Source organism: Cygnus atratus, chromosome Z (assembly GCF_013377495.2).
Source record: "Cygnus atratus isolate AKBS03 ecotype Queensland, Australia chromosome Z, CAtr_DNAZoo_HiC_assembly, whole genome shotgun sequence".
NCBI lineage: Eukaryota > Metazoa > Chordata > Aves > Anseriformes > Anatidae > Cygnus > Cygnus atratus.
Window position 1 is genome coordinate 81,070,848 of NC_066396.1, and position 19,804 is coordinate 81,090,651.

Below are 19,804 nucleotides of genomic sequence, written 5' to 3' on the forward strand. Positions count from 1 at the left end.
AATACTTAAGCCTGTGATAAGATCAAGGTTAGAATCCACAGCAGTGAGTCAGGGGTACGGGATGCAAAAATAAAAATAGTCATGAAGTCCCACAGTCAAGGAAGAAGTTTGCTGCTACTGGGCGTAGTGGCAGAAAATGAGGAAACAATCAGGTTGAGAAGAGCAATCAGTAATAATTTTGTATATGTATGGATAGCTTAAGATTACCTACTATACAGAATTTTCTCTTTAATACTAAACTTTCAGAGAGCTTTCTATATTTTTCTGATTCTCAGGCCACATCTTTGTTGGTTCTAGCCCTGGCTCAGAACAGTGAGGTCTAAAGTTTGCTCATATCTTCACAGCTGGCTACAGTCAACACACATGCAAATCCTACCAGGGCCAGCTGGAGTCCCATGCGCTCTTAACCAGGCATACAGCTTGTCAGATTTCTGGCTCTTCTGCACTTGTGGAATAATGCACATGAGCTGGAAAACATTAAAGTATCTAGACCCCAAAACATAGCAATATTCATGAAAAGTAGAAGATCATTTCAAAACGTTGCCATTTTTACACAGTAAACAGAGAAAATAATGTCAAAAATTCTCAGAAGGATAACAGTCTTTGATTTGTGAAAGAATGAAGAATACCACTTGTTTTCTTTAATAATCAAATCCCTATTAGTAAATATATCTTTATGTAGTTTTTTCAGTAGACTGCCCCTCACATCTTGGCAGCAGTGATTAGAAGATGGAAAAAATGTCCTAAACTTGTAGAAAGAACACTGCGACAAAAAAGATGTTGCAAAAGTGATTAATCATAGTACACTACACTTACTGCTACACTTGATCTTAGCCAACAGCCGTGAAGCAATTAACATGAGGAAATGTTTTAAGCAGACTTCTGTGTATAAAATGCTGTTTTTTTTTTTGTTTGTTTGTTTCTCTTCACAATAGGTTACAGATGTAGGTGAGAAACAGTTACTCACTGATAAAAGTAGAAGTCTTTTCTATGAGGTGCTCTGTGCTCTTGCTAGCCCAAAACGCAAGGACACACAAGGATATAGCCTGCTTGCTGAGATGACTGAGAAGTTTGCCTTTTCCCTCTTGACTGGGATGATGTGTGGATTGCCAGGGGAGAGGTCAGTAAACTTGAATTCATAGACTGTTTGGAAATACATGACAATATCAGTATATTGTACATTCTCATAAGAAAAAAAATAAGCGAAATTTTGAGATAAGGATCTTGCCTATTATCTGATCTGTGCCCTGTATGAAAATGTGTTGCACTCCGTAACAATTGTACAAAGCACTATATAGGCAGTATGAAATGGTGTCACAAGTAAGTGGTACATTGATACAGGGTAGCTGTGGGAGTAAAGTTAGATCTCTGACCTGTTCTTTCATGCTTAGCTCAAAGATTTTCTGGAAAAAGATTAATTAATCTCATTGAGAAAATAATACATAGTTGCATGTTGACAAGCTATGTTCTAAGGCTTAGATGAGATTACGTAAACCAAAAATTCTACTGGCTTCCTTAATTCTGGGATTCTGTAATTTCTGTGTGTTTGGTTTTGTTCACTTGCACATTATTTTAAATTACTTCAAATTGCTAGTTTCATCTGCAAGTGCATAGTACTTTCTGGTCAGGCTCATGGGCAAGGGCAATAGCTGACTATGCAAATAGATGTCTATCATTTATGGAATGCATGCTTTTAAACAGTGGCTCTCTCCCACTGAGAATCTGTAAATAGCTAATTGAATTAATTAAAAAAAGATGTCCCCTCCCCGACCTCCCCAGATCAGCATATTTTAGATTTCCACCTCAACTTCTTTTGGAGGTGTAACTTTTTTCCCATTTGTTAAGTTCTAGAGGGTCTGAGGTCCATCTCAGCACAAAGGACAGCAAATGGCATAGATATGAACATTATCCAGAACAGTGTGTCCAGAACTTGCAAGTTCCAATTCTTTATTCCAAGTATTTTTGCATCATCTGCTGGATGGTGAAACAAGATCATCAGTTCTGATGCCTCCCCATCTTGTAGACTCAGCCCCATATCAAGTCATAAAAATGATAACCTAGTTTACCATGGATGAATTTTGGTTGCAGATCATAGCAGGAAAAGCCTAGAGGGAAAATGGAGGATCTAAAATACATAATTATTATACACATGTATACATTATATACAAAATAATTCAGCCCCACCCTTCCCCTCCCCTCCCCTCCCCTCCCCTCCCCTCCCCTCCCCCCTCTCCCCTCTCCCCTTTTTTTTTTTAACAGCAACTAAAGCTTTCTATTAAATGTCATAAAACCTAAAATTATGGAGGAATAAAGTATTAATTACGTATTAATTTAGAGTCATTATGTGAAAATTAGCAAAAGCTCAGTTTCACTTATCTTCCTTGTTGCTTTTCCGTTTCAACAGAGGTAAAAATATCCTCGACAGCTGCCCGTACATTACAATAATGGCTCACAACTGGTATCCTCAGCAAATCAATGGACACAGATTTGATGGAAGAGATGGGGATTCAATTCAAGTGCCTGAGCATCTATTAGAGGTCTCTGTTGTATTATCTCCTCCTCAAGAACAGAATTGTGAATCTGTACAGTTCACAGAATACAGCAGTCAGCAGTGGTTTCTCACTGGAGATAAAGAACTTGCCTTAAAGAACAAGGTTTGAAAATAACGCAATTTATTTTTTTTTACAAGAAATCAGTTCAATTTAGATATCACTCAAAACGTACTATATACACTTAAAATAGTCTGAACATGTGTGTGTATTTCTGATTAAAATGAGCACTAACCATTGAGTTTTAATATTACGTTTGTATTTACTTTGTGCATATTTCAGGTTTTTTCTATGAGTTTGAAGGGTCAGAGTTCACACCCTCTGAAAGATAACAATGAAGTCATTTATCGGATTTATGCTACAGGAAGTCGTATTGTTCCACAAAAGTCTCTATGTCTCCTTTGGAATCAAGCTGCAGAAAGGTTATTTTTTTATCTGCTTAGCGTTCCAGTTTCCACAATGAACCTGCGCATTTGATTAAGACCATATTAATGTAATAACTCTGATTAGATCAACTGCAAGTATAAAGTTGTTTCCACTTCCTATCTTTTTTTTCTTAACTTTTCTGGCCTTTGTACTAGCACATAAAACTTCTCATACAACAAAATAAGTAATTATTCTAGCTCAGAATTTTCTGAAACTTCTGTCTTCTTTCACCAAAATATCATTTAGGCACCAAAATATCTGCTAGGCAAAGCTGATAGATCAGAAATTCCAGAATTGCAATACTTAGTGTTTTTTTGATCTTTGCAGTTGCTATTAGACAACACTTCAAATGTGTTCTTACAGAAGCAGAGAATTAAATCTGCATCTCTGGTGTTGTTTCAAGTCAGTGACTCAGAATATTCTTAATTTATAATTATCAACTTTTTTCTTTGGGTCTATGAAAGAAAGACACTGTACAAGCAAACAAAAGAAAACCCGTAAAGGGGCGGGTCAGGGATTTATCTTGACCAGTATCCTCTCAAAGAGGATAGCTATGGAAGAGTAAGATCAGGACAAGCATGAATGGTGGTTCCTCTCATTCCATACTCTGTGTTTCTAACTGCTTTCTGCTCCAGTGACTCTAGAAGTTAGAAGTTATCTAGAAGTTATCATAGAGAAGATGTGTTTTCCACTACAAATGACTTAGTATGTCACCTGTGTTATCATCTTCCCAACTCAGTTCAGCAATACTGAAAGACAAACAGAACGTGAATGGTAGTGTCGGAACAACAAATATCAGTATAAAATGAAGTGCTCTTCACAATGGGGTAAGGTATAGTGCAAGTTAAATGACAAACAATTTGTGAAGTCAGACAGCCCCATATTTGTTGCAGAAGTTTTAAAAATATGGCCACAAAAAATTTTAGTGGAAAACAATGTTCATTATCATTTATTCATAATTTATTTTAAATCATAAAAGTCAAAGCTATTAACAATATTTTAATGTTATGTAAATGTGCTATTCTGAAAGATATCACAATGCATGTTACATACATGTAATAGTTCAGAAAACTTGGTATTTCAGGGATACAACAATTTTCAAGCCTGCTTACCATGTAAATTACACAAATCCATTTACAGCTTCGTAAATCTTTTGTTCTGCAGCTGGTTATCTGATAGCGGGTTCTGCAAGGTGGTTGATGACACCTCAGACTACGTAGAATGCTCTTGTTCTCATATGTCCATTTACGCAGTGTATGCCCAGACAGACAACTTGTCTTCATACAATGAGGCTTTCTTCTCGTCTGGATTCATCTGCATTTCAGGTCAGTTGAGATAAGATTATTTTTTCTTTATTAACAGCTAGTAACCAGTAAAAATGATTGATTTTTACCAGTGACATGTCTGTTTAACTGGAGGAATATTAACTAACTTCATGCTATTGAAGTTGCCAGATGGGCTGGTATTTGCACACTCACAAATTTTTCCACTGGAAAAAAAATACAGGCCAGCAAAGAAGTATGTTTCCTTATGATGTTGTATCGATCCACACAAAAGTGAGATATGTCACTTATTTAGGGGGAGAAACTTTAAAATCTTAAATCCACCTGTGTCTCTAGCAGCAGTACAGTCATAGTCATTTTCAAGTCTTTCGGGCATTATGTTCCTTAGTCTGAAAGCTTTTTGACAATTTCAGTTTACAATTTACAATCCAAAGAAAATGTTTGAGGGAGATAGATGCCATATCATGTGCAGAGCTCCCTTGCACTCTGCTGCCTAACTGCATTCTCACATCTAGAGAGAAGTATGGCAGTTTAGACCAGACTGTCTTCACTGACAGGTATGGTATTTGCAGAAGGCACAAAGAAGGCACAAAGCCTCAGACAAGAAGATCTAAATTTTAAACCCTATGTGGTTTCCGAAGGTTATTGAAATTAAAGCTTTCACACAGCAGTCAGTTCACTTTTGTTGCAGGCAATCATAGATGAAAATACGTTCTTCTTTGTTTCTTGATGGACACTGTGCAAGCAGAACCTAAGAGCAATGAGATCACCAAGAAAACACATGAAAGAGATTCTTTAGTTAGCCCTCAGGCACATAAATGGGGTTCTAGGTCTGCTCCTTGTGACCTATACTAGATCACATCTCCATCATAAAAAAGTAAAAACAGTGTAAGCAGCTATATCACCTATTTATCCCGTCAGCAAACTGCCCTAACAGACTGAAGGCAGACTGCTTATTTCCTCTAAAATGTCAGCTGGGGGGCGGGGTGGAGAGAAGGAAAAAAGACAGCAAAAGAGATTCACCCCACAACCACACAGATTTTCACCTTCTTAATGCAAACAGATGGTTTAATTTAACAATAATAAGAGAAAATTTGAGGATACAAAAAAATCAAATTTTAAAATAAAGGTATCTTCTAGCCTAGATTGTGTTAGCTAAAAATAAATGAATAAATAAAAAGGCAAACTATAATGAACAGGTACAGTTACCGCTTTGCATGGAGAAAAATAGTAAATTGTTGAGACAAACATGCCGTAGATTGCAAAATGCTATAGAAAAAGAAAAGACAATAAAAAGGAAGCCAATATGCCATTGGAATTAAAGCTGAGAAAAATGCTGAATTGAAGGCAATAAAGACCTACAGATCCTTGTTTGGCATTTGTCGTTTATTTCAGTCTTGTGCCATGAGCATATATTAAAAATTTTTAAACAGTTTATCCTAGTTCAAGGTTTGCCTAACTGCAATGTCTTTCAGCACCTTTAGGTGGCTGAAGGTATTTCTTTATGTGAATATATATAATTAAATTTAGTAATTTACCAGTTGCTTTAGTTTTTAGAGCTGTAAGAGTATTAGCTATTTCTCTAACATCTCTACCTTGGTGTGAAGAATTAAAAAAAAAAAAAAAAAAACCAACACAGCAAAATCAAACAATATTATTTTTTCCAATTTTCTTATTTAGATAGTTATACAATTATCACTAGCTAATAAATGAAAAGTCTAGAACTGATTCTTTCTGAAATGATTTATTTCATTCATGTCTTACAAATGGTTATAATTGAGCTATCAACGTGTCTCAAAGGAGAATAAAAAATCTGTCTTAAGTATCCAAATCCTCCCCCTTCCTGGGGAGTGGAAGTATACAATTAACTCTACATGAGCTTCAGTAGTGTTTTTATTATTGGTTCAGGTTACCCAGGGTCCTTCTTCCAAAACCTCCTTACTGTTAAGTAAGAAGCCTTCCCGTTTCAGTTTTATTCATGTTCACAATGAATTAGTGAACAGAAAAGTCATTTTATCTGAGTACTCCTCAGATAGATTTCTATGGTGAACACAAACAGGAGACTGGTATTTAGAAAGGTATAGAGCTAACTCTCCTACAGTAGTGCTATGTAGCTGGAGGCATTTATTTATTTTCTTTATTTGTTACTGAAAGCTTTTTCTGATCACATTAATTTGAACACTGAATGCTTATATTAATAGTTTACTGATTATTATGACAATCATCCATATGATGCAGAAACTTAAAAAAAAAATTTTTGCAAAAGTGACTTTTTTACATTATGCAATTATTTTAGCTCCTAGTCCTATGAAAAGCTTAAATAGATGTTAAAAGATGTTAGATGTTCATAAGTGATGCCAGTGTGAAACAAAGTTAATGTGTCCTCTTAAGTTTTGTTTCATTTATATATATATATATATATATATATATATATATATATTCTTAATTATCTGTACATTCAAGAGATCCAACATTGTTGTCCTTATCTGGCATAGCTTATTAGCCTAAACCTTAAATTTTCATTTTTCTTGTTCCTGTGTAGGTTTTGCTTTGGCTATAATCTCCCATCTTTTCTGCACCAGGTGTGCAATGTTTGCAGCTAAACTTCTTACTCACATGATGGTTGCTTGTTTGGGTACTCAGGTAAGAAAAAAGGCTGAAGTCTCTGTATCTAAAATAAGTACATCTTTATTTTCCGTTCCTCGTTTCCATGGCCATGTGCGAACAGACCTTCTTTTCTTTTCCATAGTGTATATATTTTCAGAAAGTATAGAATTTGAATACACAGTACTTATATTTCATCCAATATTAATATCCTATGTTGTAAATTCAATTGAAATTGCATATTTTTCAATATATTTAGAGAATACTTATGGTTGATATAACCACGTGAGAAGACAGTCCTGTATGTAGAACAACAAAGCTTTTGGTGTTGGGGAATATAATTGAGACTAAGAACTTACATTGTTAACAGAATTGTGTATTAGAAAGGTTAATATCAGTACTCATAAATTCTGTTGGAAAGATTTACTTTAAGTAGTAGATGATGGAAGCTCTTTTCCACTCTAGTGCTTGTAGTAAGGTATAGTTATGAAAAAAATAAATAATAAAAGAGCATAAATTGTCAAAGAACTTCCCGGTTGTCTCATACTGGTTCACATAGTAGTTAACTACAACTGTCAGAAAACTGAAGGAATATGCATAAGGAGAACGTGTCCATCTGTCCCATAAAATAGCATAGCTTTGTCAGCTTTGGCATATCTAGTGAAATGGAAAGCTATGTATCGAGTATTTTAAAACTGCTTTATGGAAAGATTCCTTAAGAAAGAGAATTTATGTACATTTTTAATACTGCAAAGGTGATGTAAATGAAAATTTAAAGATATGCTTAAGGCATGGATGCTGAGAGAATGTAGGCCGATTAGCAGAGGATAGTGCAATATCCGGGATATACTCTGTAGATAAACATAGCAGCTCTGTGTTACCTTTAAAAGCTTATTGACTGGCATCTTGCTCAGACAAGCTTTTGTACACTGCTGTGGTTAGTTTATCGTTTTATTTATGTTACCCCATGAGATAGTTCTTTGCTGTACAATGGAGTACATTGATAATGATCATCATGCAAGTGGACTTAGAACAGAAGGAGATGGAAAGGTGCTGACGGCACTAGTGGAGATCACTGGATACAAACAGATGTCTTGCATTTTAGGATATAAAAGTATTTTGACATCTCAGTTTTTAATTTTCAGGACAGGTGGCTCTGGACCCTGTCCAGCAGAATTCTGAGCATCTTCAGTGAGTAGACCCCAGCAGCTCTGTGGGCAGCCTGGTTCAGTGTTTGACTACTTTGCGAAAACTCCATTTGTTGGAACTAGTGTCCACGCTGTTGCAACTTGTCTTTCATGCTGCCAGTGTGCATCTGCAAGAAGAGCTTGGCTCCCTCATTTCTAGACATTTCTATGAAGTAATTGACAACAGCAATAAGATTTTCCCCTCCTACACTCTTAAGACTGTAGAACCTCGGGCTTTTTTGTGTATCATGTGGTATAGACTCCCAGTAGTTTGGTGACCTTGCTCCATGTGTCAGTCTTTTTTGCTGTAGTGGATAGACCAAATATATCCAGATGTGGTCATACAAGTGCTGAACAGAAGGGAAGAATGACTTCCCTTTACCTTTTGCTAATAAAAATCAATCAGCAATACTTGACTGCTGTGCCACAAAGCATACTGCTGATTCACGCACACCTTGCTGTGCATGGGGACACCAGGTCTTGTTTTCCAGGTCTGCTGCCCTGCATTTTGCCTCTAGCCTATGCTGTTACTTAGGGTTATTCTGTCACCAGGTATATTTACATTTGCATTTGTTGATCATTGTGAGGTTTCTGTCATCCCATTTTTCCAGCCTGTTGTTTTAAATAGCAGCCTTACAAATAATTTGCAACCCTGACTTTTGGGTCTTCCTCAAACATCCAGTGTAGCCCTCCATCCCGTCATCTGTGTCTGGATACTATAAATAGTATTAGCCATACTTGACTCCTGGGAATTACCACTGGTGACTAGACTCCAGCTGGACTTCATACTGTCGATCACAACCCTTTGAACCTCACAGTACAGGCAGTTTTCCACTATCTTTACAATCCATCTAACAAAAACATGTTAAAGGCCTTGCTGGAGTGAAGGTAAACAACATTTGTTGAACTAGCCTGAACCATTCGTCTCCTTTCAGAAGGAGATTTGGGTTAGTTTGATGTGATTTTGTAAATCTCCCTTTGTAAATCTATGATGGCTGTTCCCAGCCATCTTCTTGTCCTTGCCCCAGATACAGCTTCCAGGAGGATTTAGTCTATGACTTTCTTGGGGACTACACTTGGGCTGATTATCATGTAGTTCAGATTCTCTTTTCCACAAATTTTATGATTCATCTCTATGCCTGTGTCAATCAGAAGGAAGGAGAAATAAAAATAAATTAATGCCTTACCTGTACAAGTACCTTTAAACATGTTACCAAAAGGTCACTTTCATAATTTGGTATACAACAGGTGAAAAACTGCATGTTGAATGTTCTCAAAAAAAAAGAAAAAAAAAGTCATATGTTAAATTGCATTCTAAACCTGTTTTTGTTGCACTTGAGGGCATTAACTGATTAACCTGCTTTGGTTTTCTGTTTTGGTCTGTCTGTTTCATTAGATATCTTTATCATCCTTAGTGACTTAGCTGCACTCACTAAATTGTCTGAATCTGGCACCTATATTTGCACAGGACTTTATTGTTACTTTGGTCCATAAATGCTACTCAGTCTGGGAACTAATAATTTATTTCTGAAGATACACTGAATATCCATTCTCTAAATAAAAATAGGAATATCTTTTTTGTTTGTTTGTTTAGCACTCTGTTCTCTTGTAGATACATTCAGTAAAATCAGACACATGATTTCCCTGACTTACTAATCCATTTTTCATTCTGTATCTTATCAAGCTGCTAAACTCCTGTTTCTCAGTTCTCAGGACAGTGCTACTGCTGTGTCTCTCTAACATGAATGTCACTCTATGATGCACAAATGTGCCAAAGAACGTACGGTAAAAAACAGATTGAGCTATAGGAAATATTTCACTCACACAGTGTATTTAATCAAAATGTAGTTTTCATAAAAATCATGTGTCAAATTATCTCCAAAACATGTATGGAAGAAACTAAAGAGGAAGGCATTTTTAAAGCTTGACCTAAGTGGAAACTAAAATAAATAAAAAGCTGCTACATTTCTTTCTGCAAATGTGGTTTAATTTAAATATTATAAACATATCACTTTTAAACTTTGTTTCATCTGCTGGTGTGCAAACATATCTTTGGTAGCATGGCCTAGCATTTTTTATCTGCTGACAATTCAGACTTCTCTACACAAACTCTATTTTATCTCAGAGGTGTCTCTTAAAGGATGGGCATGGGCTTGGCTGAAGATCAGCACTCCTCCATCTGCTATAGACTGGAGGGATGAGTTTAAACTGAGCTTCTGGGCCTAGGAGAAGAGGATGTAGCTGGAGGCTGCAGATGAGGCTGATGAGAGCCAGTAAAGCTCATTTGTGTACTCAATACCCCAATATAAAGGCAGCTTCTGTCATTTTTATTTTTCTCTCTAGTAAGCATTTTAAGCATGATGGGAGGGTATGAATGTCTTTGTTTTTCAAAGTTATTTTAATAAGTAGAATAACTTTTGAGAATTAGCAAAACCATATATAAAGAAAAAGTGAAATGTACTTCATGGAGGTGGAGAAGACTGAGAAAAAATAATGCAGGAAAGGTTCAGGAAAGTAGTAGATTAAAATAGAAATTTTTGTAGTAAGATGTAAGAGTGTAAAAATGCCAGTACTGCATTTTCTTCTTTACATATGAAGAAGTTATTGAAGAGTCAAAGGCCTCTGGCTTCTGGAATACTGTACTCAGTTCTAGCTGCTGAAGGACTTTGAATTTGAAGTTAACTTCAGCATGGACCCACAGGTTTTCCTGTTTGACCTTTTTCTGTATAAATGCACAGCACACCTTTTATATGAATGCGTTCAAACATCATGATGTATTTAAACATCATTACTTAATTTAATTTTAGTGATATTATTTAGAAAATTTCTATGTCCTTTTGTCATTCTTCCCCAGACCCCAAATCCATTGCTCTGTGGACATCTCTTTTCCTTTTGCTGTGATGGATGCTGTGCAATTATTCTGCAGGTTTAGAACAAAATTTTTGAAAGAGGTTTTTAGCTGGGTAAGTGTCTAGCCACTTTGCTAGGTTATAGAGGAAGGAAAGACAGTTTGACTGTAGCTTTTCAAGAAAAGGAAGTGACTTCAAGAAAGAAGGAATAGAGAAGGGATGTATTTGACAGGAGTGAACTGAACTACCCTCCTAGCTGTTCTGAACAGTTGAAAGAAAATCTTTCTACTGTTATTTATGTTGCGATATGTGGTGTATGTTCTGCCTAGAGAGAACTAGGCTGATTAGGAAGCCGATTTTTAATGGAACATTCTAAACAGAAGATGTCTGTACAACTATATCCATCTACAAGTATTTGGAAAGTATATGTGTAAATAGATATTTACCATGCCACTATTTTTTGTGTGTTTTTGTTAACTAACAAATCTTTAAGTTAGGTGTTCAGACATTTTAATTGAGAATTTCTTATGTGAAAATCAGCACTTAATAATTAGTAGCTTAAATACATGGAAAATAGTGCTAGTTTGCATTTCTATCTAGTGTGTCTAGTTTAGGCAGTAGTAGATGCTGAGTTTGCAACCATTAGGCCTCAACCCACTCTACAGAAAGAAGGGAACTGCTGTTTCTTCGCAGTTACATTTTTACCAGAAAAATAGAAGATTTTCAAGATAGTTACGTTCTATACATACGTTAATAATTATCTTTCCTCCAATATTTACCCTGGATGTTTATGAAGCTTGTATATTTTTCTGATTGCTACCACTGCACTAATTATTATTATCTGTAGATGGCAGTCAAACCTTTTCAGCACGTTGCTCAGAAACTTGCTCTTCCAGGGCTATGCCTGCTTTGTGGCTGCTTACTGTAATTCATTACTCATCAGAGGGGGGAAATGTTGGTTCACAAAATCTGACATTCGTTTCATTCTTCTCCACGGGTCTAGAGCTTCCAGTGCTAATTGAGCATTTGAAAGGCATTCAGGGAAGGACACTTGTGCGTTTAGTATACCCAGTTTTGATGAATCTCATTGGAAAGACATAAAAGGCTAGATTTTTCTGAAACTTCTTTTTCTTTCCATTATGATATTGACTCAAAGAATCATGACTGCTACAACAAACCTTATTTCCTGAACCATTATTTAGTCAGAGTATTTTGTTAGTTTGTTTAGCTAGTGTATTTTATTATCAAATTTCATGCAGCAATTCCATAAAAGTCCCAAAGAAAGGAATTACTGGGCTGAGATTTTCAGTTTTGGAGTAAATTTATGTGAAGATTTATGCATTTGAAAAAGTATAATGTGAACATAACTCACAACACCTCAAACTAAAAATTCTCATTTTCATAAAACTAAAAACCTAGATTAGAATCATAACAGGAACTACTCTTTATGGCTCCCATGCTTTTATCTGGGAATTCCCAAGCAGAAATATATGAATAAGCACTTTGAGTGATTTCTGCATGCTTACTCATCTTGATGCATCTTGTCAGCAAATTTTAACGTGTGTATATTTGTACAGTACATGCTCCATGTCTGGAATGCATTGAGCATTGCAAGTGACATGAACTTGTGATAAGTTTTGTTTTTTTGAGTGTGCACTGCTGAGCTGCTCTGTATATGGGCTGTAGCCATTTGTTTGGAAGATTTGAGCACTCACAATCTGCTTATAGCGGTAATTGGCAAACAAATGGCTTGCTGTTCTGGCCAGTAATGCAAAGTTCAAATCTAATAGTCAAATAGAAAAAAAAAAAAAAAAAAAAGAAGGGCATATGAGGAAACATGTCACCCTATTTTTGTCAAACAATAGGCATATATTTGCTAATCTAACCAGCCCTCATGCTGCAATATCATTTAGTATAATTATCAAGCTGGCAAGCCAAAATCATCCTACCATTGTCTTCAACAGAAATGCTAGATGCAGGAGACTTACTGTGTTTAGCTGTCTGAAAGCAGTGTTTTATTCAGCCTGAGCAGAAGTGGTCAGCCATACATGTCAGTTATATGTTTTTAAGAACATATTGTGAAAACAATCCCAGTTTAAAAAATTGTTAAACATTATTTGAAAATGGTAAATTTTAGCCTTGAGAACTAACACTTGGTAGAATTGTTGTTTTATCATTTGGACCTATTCAGATTCAGACGAAGATAGGAAACACAATTGTGCTAGGACTGAGATAAATGTTAAGGATGTGATGGAATCTCCAAGAGGTGAAACAGGAGAAGGGTATCAGGGAGGCAAGGGGTTATGCAGAAGCAATGTGTATGAGGGTAAAACTCATGAAGTAAACTTGGAAGTGAGTAGGAAGAGGACATCTAACAGGATGGTGTATAAAAGTGGGAGGCAGAAGGGTTTATCCCCAAGAACTCAGGATTTGATCTTCAAGTAGCAAATTCTGTCCTGTAGAGGAGGTATGTTCTGCCACTGTATGAAAGTGGAACCTCTTCATTAACTGTGAAATGTTGTTACTGCTGAATTGTTGTTAACCTTTACCCTTATCTTCCAAACTAGGGGAATTCTCAGTTTCTCTTTTACACATCAAAACACAAAAGAAATTCTCATATGTATCCGGATAGGGGTAGTTTAAACAGAATTGTCCAGAATGCATGGGATAGAGGGATCCTGCTCACCATGCTCCACAGGAGCAGCTCATGCCAGTAAATGGTCAAGTACCTGTCTCTGTCTTGACAGTAAAGAGAAGTCTTTTCAGCAGTTCAATCCTCCTTTACAGTAAGTCTGTGCTTTTTAGAGTCAGCCAATGGGAAATACTAATTAAAGGACTGTTTCTAAACAAGCCTGGTCCAGAGTTCATTTCCATATGAAATTCTTGTGGAATAGGAAACAGCAAATGCTTGTACCAGTTACTATACAGTTAAAAAGCCCTGTTACCCAGAGTGAGGAAATCTGCTTTCTAAAACCTAGCTGTCCTTGAGGTCTGAGATTCCTGCTCTGATTTCCTTGATGTACTGTGACAACAGTAAACAATGCTAAGTGTGGTACTGCTGGTCCACAATGTTAGTGAGAGCACAGAGTAAACAGGACTAGACGCAGTGGCCCAGAATTGCTGCCCACTCTAGAAATTCAGCTTCATGGTAACATGTTTTATCCCATTAATCTTCAACATTACAGTAAGGAGATTTATGAGTAGTAGAAAATATTCTTCATTTCTTATTATCCCTAGCATGAAACTAATGATATTGTCTACAACTTTCTTACTGAGACTCTACAAGTGTTAACTTATGATAGAAAATGGAAAAGGTTTCCACTTTTGTTAGAGGAATGTTAATTTACTCAATAAAACTGGACATTCTTTATTTATTTATTTTTATTATTCGATGCCATTGATTAGAACCTTACTCAAGTGTGTCTTAAGCCATTGACTCTGTATGTGAGATGACAGTTATTTCACGATGGCTAGATTTCTTGAGGACTTTATGCAGTCTCTCTGTCCCTGCACAACTTCTGTTAAGACAATGAGGAATATTCCATTCATCCTGGGATAAGTGAAATTTCCATAGGTTGGGCAGATTTTACTGCTAAACCTTTTGATGTCAGATTTACTAACAAAAGGAGACAGCCTTTCTGGTAGTCATTTGTCCTTCCAGGAATAAATAAGTAAATATTTTCAGCATCCTTCTTACGTTACTTCCACAGAGGCTGGGCTAAAGCTGAATGAATCCAATTATATTCTTTGTTTCATCTGAGAATTAGCACCTAAACCTTTCTTCCCAGTGGTTAAATTAGTAATTTTTTTACTGAACTTGTAAATTATTTATTAACTAATTTCAGTCATTCCCACCAAATCAGAGCACAATTTTTAAGTTCATAGAGCTCCTTTCAAGAGCAGTTTCAGCCTAGAACTGTTTGTGGATTAGTTTGTGTAAAAGACAATTTCACAGTAGATTAACCTAAACTGAATACTTTTATTGCAGAGCAATATGATTTTATGATCAGGAAGGCTCTGAAGGCCCATCTCTGTTGCCAGTTGTGAGCCCTTAATATCCAATTAGAATCACATGGTCAAAGCTGGAGCTAATCAGGGATCTGTAGCAGAAGAAATGATCATTTATCTCAAGATGTCAACGACTTTCTAAGCTGTTTTGAATATATATGTATATATATAGGCACACATTTTAAATTTAGATATACGGTGTCTTCAGATGATAGATAAGGTGTATATGGGGTCCTTTAGAAACTGAGGGCCAAGAAATACTTATCTCAAGCAATGGAGCTCATGATTGTCAGAATAGGTATTATACCTATATAACCCTGAGGAAGGGCTGTTGCTGTAAAACAGTGAGTTGTCCTTTGTCCTGATCACCTGAATGTGTGAGAACTGGTTCCCGCAGAAACCTTATTGCTGCATCTTTCCCTTTCTTTAAGCAGAGTGAGTAATTCCACCTCTGGAGTTCCTTGTTAGGGAGTCTGCGAATCACACCAGATGTGAAATTGCTGTGGTGCTGAGATGCTTGATATAAACATGAAACCATCTGCAGATATTTAAAGCCAAAGGACAGGCAAAAGTAAGCAGCAATGCAGGTGCTATAAGAGGGGTCTTTAAGGTCTCAGTCTAAAGAGTGTTGAAATGTAAAAGTAGTCGAAATAGCTTCATGTCATCTTTGGAATAAAGAAGGCAAAAAGTGCTTTTGGAGTCATGGCCAAGTGATGGAGCCTGTAAGAAGTAAATCATAGATACTCATATAGTTTAAATTTTGTCATATTTTTTCATCAATCAACACATGATTTTGGTCTGTCACTGATAACTTATCTTTACGGTAGTACCTGTGTATTTGTATTTTTGCTGCTCATAGAGATAATGTTCCTTTACCACCCTCATTCACTGTTCTGATGTTGAGTCACAATACAGTGTTAATGCACAGGCTGTTAGTATCTTCTTATAAGTTATCTCCTACTGTTTGCCAAAACTCAGATACATGAGCAATACTATAACATATGTTAAAATTCTGCTATATTATCTCACACCTCCTGTCCTCATTGCAAACAGTCAAATGTTCTGTTTATCACTTTAAAGGATAAGAGTATGAGATTTCTATCAGCTAATGCCTTCCAGCTCTTTTTTCATTATACCCTACTTTTTCCCAACATCACAAACAGTTGGGGACCACACACAGAGTGGAATAGACAGCAACATTCCCAAGTTGCCTATTCATCCCTTTTCTCTGTATCTTACCTTGAAGAAGATTATACTTCTACCTCTCTCTGTTTCATGCTTTTCAGTGTCATTTTCAATTCTTATTGCCATTTTCTGTGTCCTTTCTTCCTCTCCCTTTGTTCTATAAACTCATGTGCCATTCTGCTATAATGAAACTGTGGATAACTATTACTCTTCCTAATTAGCAAATCTCCCATTGCTCATTTCCCTGCTAAAAGGTTTCCACAGACCTGTCCTGTTGAAGAGAATATCCTCCCTCAGCAGTTACTGTTACTCATAAAATTCTGACCCTAGCAACTCCTCTGCAGTGTTAATTTGAAGTCTGCAAAACTTTCTTAACCTAGACAACTCATCTTTTGAGAGAGAAAACCATTGGCTTTCTTGAGCAATAGTTCCTCAATGATTTTGCTTTACAGCAAATTAAAATTATACTAACTAGTGACTAGAAGCTAACCAGCTTCTACTTTTTCTCTACCACTATCACTTCATTTGTTTGCTTATTTCAATGTGTATGCGTATATTTTTAATGAGTCTTTTTGTTTCTGTTTTTGGTAATTTTATTATGACCTGCTTCTTTGCATCTTTCATGCAGCTAGTGTTCCATACATGGTAGATTAACAAGTCCTTTTAAAGACTAAATTGGATTAATTATTGTAAATTAAACCAGCGTCTGGCTGTGCCAGATTCATATAGCAAGTACAGTTGAAAGTGTACCAGGGTCGAAGTTGCATATAAAAACTAATTCCATAAGATTTTCATGAATACCAGCTTACCAATGATTACACTTAACTGCGATTAAATACAATAGTAGAATTTTTGATTGTTTTATCGACAGGTAATAGTGGTATTTTATTCACATGGAATGTTTTTTCCTGTTGTGTAGAAAGTGCAATAAGAAAGATCACCAGTTGAAAATGCCATTATGTGGATTTATAAGAATTGTACAAACACGTCATAACATAAAGACAAGAGAGACTGTTCACTTTACCTATGATTTTATTACTGCCATGTAGGCTAAGTTGGTATTTTGTGTTAAACTAAATATTAATTGAAATAAAGCCACTAATACAACTGTAGATCTGAGTAGACTCTGAGGAGTGACCGAGAAATGCATAAATGCTTGGAATCATGGTGAATGATTAGTGAAATAAGTAATAAGGAGTTTGGGTTGTATATTAGATGGATGGAGAAGCCAGGAGCATATAAAGTGTATGTTTGTATGCAGAAAAGAAGAAACTGGCCATGTTCAGTCATGAAAAAGGGCTTTAAAAACGTGGTGGTTGATGATACGCTCTTTCACTACTATATCAAGGCAGGTGGCAAATGATGTGTGTTCACAATATCAGATAAGGTCAATGGGATCCTCATTACATGTACCACTCTTCAGAGTGGTTGTCTTCCATGTTCCTGAGGTTAAAATCCAGAAAACTCAACTCTGAATATAATTTAGGAAATCTTTTTGAGGCTTAAAATGTTTCTAAGACAATAACTGAAACCTTGGCAGATGATAATTGTCCTTTTAAAAAAACGTGTTCCCACAATCAGAACAAAACTGGGGAGAGATCAAGAAGTCACACAATGTAAATGTGTTTATGCTTACAAATGCAAGATGCATCAGTCCTCTGAATCTCACATACACAAATAATTTACCTTCCCACCACCGCTTTCATAGGAGTGCATGACTCAGCACAAAATAACTTCTGCGCAGATAGAGAAATCTTTAGCTGAAAAGTGTAGGTACTGCCGCTTCTAGGTAAATTCATCCTTAAAAGTGGCTCACTGTTGCTGCTACTTGTTACTTCTGAAGTATTTTTAAAATGTTCCAAGTTGTGCTCAAGTATAATCTGTTATCTAGATACTCTAGTGTGTTTCAATTAGAGGCAATTATATCAACATTTTCAAAAGGTCTCCACAGGAGATAAAGGTCTGAGCTCTGTAACAAAATCCATCCTCACATTTAATCATACTCTGTAATTGGTGCTGATCCTTGCAGTCTCTTGCCTTGGAGCAGAGTTTTGGGTAAATGGGTGGTTGTTAATGTGTTTCTAAACCCTCATCTTAGCAGCTGCCAAGTCATTAATACATTGTGATACACATGGCCCTACTCTTGACCTGGGAAAGGTAAAAGTGATGTTCGTATACTAATCTTTATTAACCTTTACGTTCTTCATAAACGTGTAACATGACTTCTGTTTTATGCAGAGTAATACATGGCATTAATACTTTGAATCTCATTACTAACTTTTAGCTGAGACCAAACATGATAGGAACTTGGGGTTAATTATTAGTGTGGGTGTCTGAGCTTCCCAGGTTAGTCTTAGAACAACACAGTCTTTCAGTATTACATTTGATAGGAAATACTACCTATTGTTAAAATATACTTTGTTAACTTCAGACTGGTTTATTAAAGCCTTCTGTAAATGGGATTTCACTGGAAAAGGGGTGGAGTAGAAGCAAATAAGCAAGTTGTGTGGAATGGTGTTCACTGTGTGATTAGCATTAGCTCCTCAGCTGCCTTCTCTGTTATAAAATTCTTCAGTTATAAAGTTCATCTTTGTCTGTGTGAATTTTTTCCTCTCTAATGTGTTCGTGGTTCTGTTTATTTAGTAGAGTTTTAAATCAATTTAGTTTTGATGCTTCTAGCGCTAAGATTGTAAAATTTCTTTGTTCTGTGCTAGTATGTTCAGCACTACTAAAATAATACAATCAAAGGTGAACTTGATCTTAATTGTACTGATTGTTCCTGACATAGGAAGCAAATGTAAGGCTATGTTATTTTTTTGTTTAGAAGCATGAAGGGAAAATGTGTCTTTTTATCACAAACACAAATGAAAACTCCTTTAAATCCAGTGACAGCAGTGGACTGAGCCTGCAGCTGGTGAGCTTGGGAGCAGAAGATATTTGGGATTTCCCACAAAACCCCAGAAGCTCTGCCTCATTGTTTCCTGGAAAATTTTCCTTCAGGTTTATAATAATCGTTTACTAAGTTCACCCTAGTTTAGAGGCCTAGAAAGAATGCATTGTAAAATAATAAATAACAGACCTTTCTGAAGGTAACTGTTCACAGTTGCCAGAGTTTCTAACATTCTGCAGAGAGCTGTAGTAAATTTCACAACGTTTGCTAATACTTCAGTTTTTTCAAGCTGTTTTTAAGGGATTGTATTCTCTCCTCCAGCTTTCACAACAGGAAGTGTCCTTACAAAGTTCTGCTGCAGGACAGAGCACTTTCAGCAACTATTTCTTTGGAAATACTGAGGTGCACATGTGTTAGTAGTGAGCCTGATAAATGTCAGATTCCAGTAGATAGTCTGCTTATCAAAGGAATAAAGAAATGTTTCATTTTTGAGACTTCTGAAATTATTGATGCATCATTACCTCCAAAATGTTTAGATTTTCTTCAGGATCCTGCTAACATTTAGCTAAGCATAACATAGCTGTCCCTTGTTTGAAATGAACTAAGTAACATCATATTACAGAACTAGAAACATTTGTTTACGAGCAAATACAAATTATTGTGAGCTTTTATTTTTCAGCAGTGTATTGCCATCTTAATTAATCCCTAGTTGTATACGGTTGCTTACCTGTAGCTTCATTAGTCTATGAAGTGCTACACTGTCTGTGATAGTTACAGTGTGCTAAACAGTATTGTCACAATCCCTACATGGCAGTGGGTACAC

General features: G+C 36.1%; 1 protein-coding gene across 1 annotated transcript in view; it reads left to right on the top strand.

Moving 5' to 3' along the window:
- Positions 1-19,804, top strand: part of ADGRV1 (adhesion G protein-coupled receptor V1) — a 293,879-nt gene that overhangs the window by 131,576 nt on the left and 142,499 nt on the right. Inside the window, 5 exon segments of the mRNA XM_050716548.1 lie at positions 936-1,120; positions 2,405-2,654; positions 2,832-2,971; positions 4,140-4,300; positions 6,801-6,901. Of these exon segments, the coding sequence (XP_050572505.1) occupies positions 936-1,120; positions 2,405-2,654; positions 2,832-2,971; positions 4,140-4,300; positions 6,801-6,901 (837 nt within the window).